This window comes from Gouania willdenowi, unplaced genomic scaffold, assembly GCF_900634775.1.
Source record: "Gouania willdenowi unplaced genomic scaffold, fGouWil2.1 scaffold_430_arrow_ctg1, whole genome shotgun sequence".
NCBI classification, from domain to species: Eukaryota; Metazoa; Chordata; class Actinopteri; order Blenniiformes; family Gobiesocidae; genus Gouania; species Gouania willdenowi.
Window position 1 is genome coordinate 81,637 of NW_021145192.1, and position 6,175 is coordinate 87,811.

At 40.7% G+C, this 6,175-nt stretch overlaps 1 protein-coding gene across 1 annotated transcript; it reads right to left on the reverse strand.

The window, feature by feature from the left end:
- Positions 1–1,998: 1,998 nt before the first annotated feature.
- adamtsl5 (ADAMTS like 5) lies at positions 1,999–6,164 on the reverse strand. Its single transcript, XM_028442278.1, has 5 exons — positions 6,153–6,164; positions 3,962–4,160; positions 3,331–3,438; positions 3,147–3,218; positions 1,999–2,750 (listed from the first exon to the last, which is right to left on the reverse strand). The coding sequence occupies exons 1-5, from the start codon at positions 6,153–6,155 to the stop codon at positions 2,413–2,415; spliced, it is 720 nt and encodes a 239-aa protein (XP_028298079.1). The 5' UTR covers positions 6,156–6,164; the 3' UTR covers positions 1,999–2,412.
- Between the last annotated feature and the right edge of the window lie 11 nt (positions 6,165–6,175).

Consider the following 6,175-nt stretch of genomic DNA (forward strand, 5'->3'; position numbering starts at 1 on the left):
ATGTTTTTTTGTTTGTTTTTTTTTTTTAATCCGTCCTTTTAGAATCATCAGTATTTAGAGTTTTGGGATTATTTTGGACCAAAAACCTTTGAATTGGACTTAATTTTCAGGGATTTATCGCACGTGGATTCACATTCACTGATTTACATGGTCCTGGTTTCACGTGGAAGCTGAGGTTGCATGTTCTCTTTAAACGATGCATTAATTTGACCGGTTTTTTTAACGTCTATGAATCAAAAACGAGGAAGTGTGAACTGAAGATTAAATGTTTCAATGAAACCATTTTACAAAAATAAAAACAGAAAGTGAATCTTCTTCTGAGCTGTAAGTGAAAGAATGAAGTTTAAACATCGATCACTGATCAACATTTCTGTCCAATCAGAGCGCAGAGAGGTGGTCATGTGACTCATGCTTTCAGAGACTGACGCGGTGAAGCCGGTGTTCCAAACCTGAGCTGAGTGTGTGTTTCTGTGATTTTTAAACACACTTTTTATACAAATGTCTACATTTGTGTGTTTTTTGTGTGGGTAAAATACTTTATTATTTTATAAAAAGTGAAAACTTTACACATGTTACACAGCAGAGTCGGACAAGACCAACAACACACCCACCGAATGTTATCAGTGACATTGGCATTGCAGATATGGGCAATAAATGCACAAAATGACTTTAAAAAATACACTGATTACAAACGCACACAAAATGACAGTTAACAAAATCACAACAAAAAATATAAGAAAGATGACAATAAGATACTTACAAAACATTAACAAAAATACACAAACTGATTACAAACAAATATAGAAAATTACAGCAAAAATACAAAATATAAGATACAAAATGACTGCAAACAAACACACAAACTGATGAGTATTTTATTCTGTGGCCCTCAGGTTGGGGCCACAGAATAAAATAATCACATTTTAATGTGCTTTTTATGGCTCTCGCTGTAAGTCGTGCTTCTCTGAGTTACTGTCTTAAACTTGACAGGAAGAAGAGACGATAAACAGAAAGTCACAATAAATTAAAATAAGGTTTTTAAACATGTAGTTTAGAAAGTGTTGAAGCTTAAAGCCACAAAATACATTTGTGCAGGAAAATGAAAGAGAAGTCACTTCTTTAATGCCTTAAATACTGTACGTTGTGTGTGTGTCTCTGTGTGTCAGTATGTGTTTGTGTGTGTGTGTGTGCATTACGTCTCCTTTAAAACAAAGAGCGTCTCACACTTTCTTTCTGACTTCCTGTTTGTTAACAATTGACTTTGGTTCATTTGCATTTATGGACGAGTTTGTTCTTCTCTCAGCGTTACACGCACTACACTCTCAGTTTCTCGTGTTACACACAAAGAATGAAAACGTTACACACAAGGACACAAATAATGAACAAAGCTCACTTCAGTCGTTGCTTTGTGGCTAAAGTCGTATAAATAAAGTGCTGCTTTGTATTGGTTCATCGCTCAGAGCGGTGTCACGAATAAATCTGTCACCTGTTACATTCAGTGACCAGCTTTCACCGTGTCAGTGTGTGTGTGTGTCTGTAAGTGTCTGTGTGTGCATGTGTATGTGTCTGTTAGGGCTGTCCCAATCCGATATTGATATCTGATATGGGTTTGATATCAGTCAGAAAACATCTAAAATCTCCGATATATATTATATTTATTTGATTATAGAATATTGTAGATATTATGTTGAAGGTTAAAATTTATGTACCCAATTGGTTAAAGGTGCAGTCTGCAACTCTTATAAAAGTGACTTTTTGTCATATTTGCTAAAGCTGTCACTGTGGAAGAACAGCTTTACATCAAACTAGCAGTTTGTGTGAAAAAAACAGGCTCATTGAGCCCCGCCCCCTGCTGCTCCTGCTGCCTTTGGCAGATTGCCAAAATGCACAGCGACCGAGCAAAAAGAACTAATCAGAGCCAGGATTGTGTTTGATGGGCTGTCTGACAGCTGTTGCTGACAGTCCCCGCCCCTTTCCCGGTGCTGGAGCGCTGTCTTTTTTACAGTGTATGGTCTGGAGGAGTAGAAGATGGAATTGGCAACTTTTCTGCTTGAAAGGTAATTACTGCTGCTTGATTTACATTATGTTTGTAATTGTTACACTAGAACTCTGTGGTGCATGTGGACCAGCCTCAGTGTGGGCTAAGTGATACTGTGTTACTGATACTGTTGATGACTATTGTTCTCTGTTTGAGTAACATCACTTCATCAAGCCTTTTCTAACATCCCACACTACTAAATGAGTAATAAAAGTATGTATGATTCATGCTGATATCGCATCGAATCAAAGCGGTATCGACCAATAATCAAGCCTGCAATATCGGTATCGTATTGGAAGTGAAAAAGTTATATCGGGACATAGTGTCTGTGTGTGTGTTAAAGAGTGCATGTGTGAGTTGTGGTCACAGGATGCTCAGGGCACAGCTGTGTGCGTACCACCAGTGTAGTGTGTGTTGTTACACACTTTGCGTAGCGGCCTCAGCAGCTCGTCCTCTCTGGCTCTGAACATCGTAGCGTAGCTGTCCTCTTCCAACAGTATGCGGTTTAGCGTGCGCTCGTGGTTGATGTGGCGCCGTGCCATCAGGATGTACTGACGGCCCACGTCCAGCTGGGGGCAGTCGCACACGTTTGGGACCCACAGGAACTCACGGTGCTCCAGGCGGAAGCGGTTCCTGTATGTGTGGATGATCTGGACGTCGTAGCGAGTTTCCTCACCGCGGTACAGCTTCCTCACAACTTTAGCTCTGAAAACTGAACAGGAAGTGACTTATTATCAGCTAATAGTTAACGCTAACAGCTAACACTAACAGCTAACGCTTCTGCTAACCGTTAACAGCTAACCGCTAACCGCTAACGCTAACCCAGCTGCTCATCACACTAACAGCTAACATTAACAGCTAATGCTAACACCTAACACAAACGTTAACAGTTAACACTGACAGCTAACACTAACAGCTAACGCAAACAGTTATCACGAACAGCTAATACCAACACTAACAGCTAACGCGAACAGTTAACTCTAACAGCTAATGCTAACAATAATAGCTAATGCCAACACTAACATCTAATGCAAACAGCTAACACAAACAGCAAATGCTAACAGCTAATGCTAACCCAGCTATTGACTAACACACAGTGATGACTTACCAAAGTCCTTCTGACAGTACTGACGCTGACGTTCTCTACGACCTTTGACCTTCTGACATTTCCCACAGTGACCTGAGAAACAATCACACACAGCTGGAGATGGAACACACTAAACAACACGTGTGTGTGTGTGTGTGTGTGTGTGTCACTGTGTCTCTGTGTGTGTGTGTGTCTGTGTGTGTACCTCCTGCTGAGGGCTGAGGGAGGAGGTTCCTGTGGTTTTCCTCTCGCTGCAGTCGAGGAAGAATGGGCTGATGGTGAGGTTGAGGAGGAGGGTTCAGATACCTGTAGACTACACACACACACACACACAGACGGTCATTCTAATCTGTCAGGAAATGATAATCAGTCCCCTCCTTACTCATGGGGCTGCTAAACTCCATGCTAATTATGGGTGCAGCTTCCTGTGTGCTTATCTATCTATGTTCAAACACTTTAATGGGAAAAGAATCAGAGGAAAGAAAGACGGGATGTTGAAAACCTCTTTTTGCACGAGCGTGTTTCATGTGCGTGACCTTTGACCCCAGGAAGAGCTGTTTAATACTGTGACATGTATGGCAGTTATTTGGATTGTTTAGTTATAATCACATGATTTCCTGAAATGCCCTCGAAAACCAGATGAAAACTCGATGATTAACTGGACTAAATCGGGATTAACTCAGGATTAACTGCAAAAACAGGAAATATTAACTTTGAATGAATACATTAATACTTTTGTTTGGAATAAGTGCGATGATAGCTGCGTTAGCATTAATGATCGTAAATGTAGAGTATATATAAAACACACACACACACGCAGTTGTACGTAATCTTACACCACGGTGGACGGGCGGTGCTCAGGGCGGGCCTGGTACTGGTGCTACTGGTCCCAGTGTGTTGCTGGTCCCATGGCAGGAAGCGCGTGGCGTGCTGAGGCTGACGTAGTGGACTCCTCCCACCATGGTGCAGCGCGTACTGATCGGGAGGAAGATAGTACTCATACTCAATACCTGGGTTCCTGTCTGTGGACAGAACCTGGAGGAGAACCAAGACACGTCATCAGACCCACAACGACTGAATACCCTCAGACATAAAGTTAGTAACACAGTAACAGATTAGCAGAGTAAAAAGTACCAAAGTATAGTAACAGTAAAAAGTACAGTATCTGAGTAACGAGTAACAGGGTAAAGGTGCATTCCACCGAAAGCGATTGAAGCAACTTCATTTCATTCAAAATCAATCACAATTTAAATGATGCGGTGTCAAGTGACCTCCCTTTAAGTAACTGAAAATGTTTTCATTTTCAAGCGACTCCAAGCGACTCCTCTCCCAGCCGTCACTGTCTGTAGAGCCGAGGCTGCAGCCCTCTTCCCCAATTTATCGGGCAAATTTAGAGCGGTTACCTCCTTGAATAAACCTACATTCTAAGTATAATCTGAGTGAACTCATCCTTTAGTAACTCTGTAAGTTGATCATTTAAACTGTAAGTACAAGCGGAGCTGTCTATGATGAGTGCTGTAAACGTATGGCAGTAGAAGAAGTGATCAGCCCTCTCAGTGCTGCCTCCGGCTCCGCAGACATATACTATTCATACTATTCATACTATTCCCGGGCCGTCCCTGGAGTGATGAAGTGATGGAATGACCAAAAAGCGAGACATTAGCCACGTTTTTACATGGAAGCTTAAATTCTTCTTTGAAGCAGAATTAAAGTTAATTCCTCTTTAAACTGACCTTGTAAACACTTAATTCCTAATGCAAATCTAATTCCAAATTAAACTTAAATCCGAATTTGGTGGCTGGTTTATTCCAATTTGAATTCCGAATTAAGTAATTCCTCTATCTTGGAAAAACTGAATTTCGCTTTAAGTTAATTCTGGTCGTTCTGTACATGCGTGACTTGCCGCGATGACGCGCTGGTGACGACATAATCCAGGATGGCCGCCCAGACTCAAACTGAGACTATTTATTCATATGAGCCCTAAAACACATGGATATAATAATAAGAGTGGGCTAACGGAAGCATAAACATGCAGAAATTCACACGGATTTGTTAAACACACACGGACCTTGGTAAACGGAACAGACTTCATGACTTCACGGCTGACACAAGGACCTGGACACGAGTAAATGCGTCCCCGTACTACATTTGCCAACTTTATCATTGTACCTGTTGGTAGAGCTACTATCTTTACCAGGGAGCAAATGTTTATCCCTGGTGATTGTTTTATAGAGTTTTACTGGGCTTAATTTACCGGTGATTAGTTTAGAACTCCAACGATCCAAACTGAAACTGTATGTTTTTGTCCAGCTGCTGCTTCAAAACTACAAGCAAAATAAAAGTGAAAACAGTTCTCATGTGTGGTAATCTGTGTTACAGCTGACAATAAAAGGTTTGTAGTGAGTTTTACCCGATAGACATGATACGTCATGTTCTCCCCTGTCCAATCAGAGCCTTCCCAACCCTCAGACCTAAAGCGGAATTGGATAAAGTCGAATAAACCGGTTTTCCATGTAAACTTCAATTTGGAATTATTATTTCCATGTAAACACGAAGCAGAACACTTTAATCCTGAATGATTTAATTCAGAATAGCTAATTCTGAATTAAAAACACCATGACTGATCACGGGCGGCTGAAGCGACTGTTCGGTGTGAACGCACCTTAACAGAGTAAAAGGTAACAAAGTACAGTATCAGAGTAATAGTAATAGACTATCAGAGTAAAGGGTACAGTAAGGGTACAGAGTATTGGAGTAACAAAATAACAGAGTAAAGGTTACAGTACGGTATCAGGGTAATAGAGTGTCAGAATAACAAAGTACAGTAGCAGAGTACAGAATCAGAGTAATAGTAGCAGAAGAATACTAACAGAGTATGAGAGTAATAGTAATAGACTATGAGAGTAATACAGTAGGTGAGTATGAAGGTATCAGAGTAATAGAGTAATATAGTAGATAAGTAATACAGTATCAAAGTAATAGAGTATCAGAATACTAGAGTATCAGAGTAGTATGTGTATGTCATACCATGAAGTGCAGGTCCTCGTTCG

Coding starts and splice junctions, on each gene's coding strand:
- adamtsl5 (XM_028442278.1), bottom strand. Junction 3,219..3,330: donor CCCTCAGCCCTCAGCAGGAG/GTACACACACAG, acceptor ATTGTTTCTCAG/GTCACTGTGGGAAATGTCAG. Junction 2,751..3,146: donor GTACTGTCAGAAGGACTTTG/GTAAGTCATCAC, acceptor CTTCCTGTTCAG/TTTTCAGAGCTAAAGTTGTG.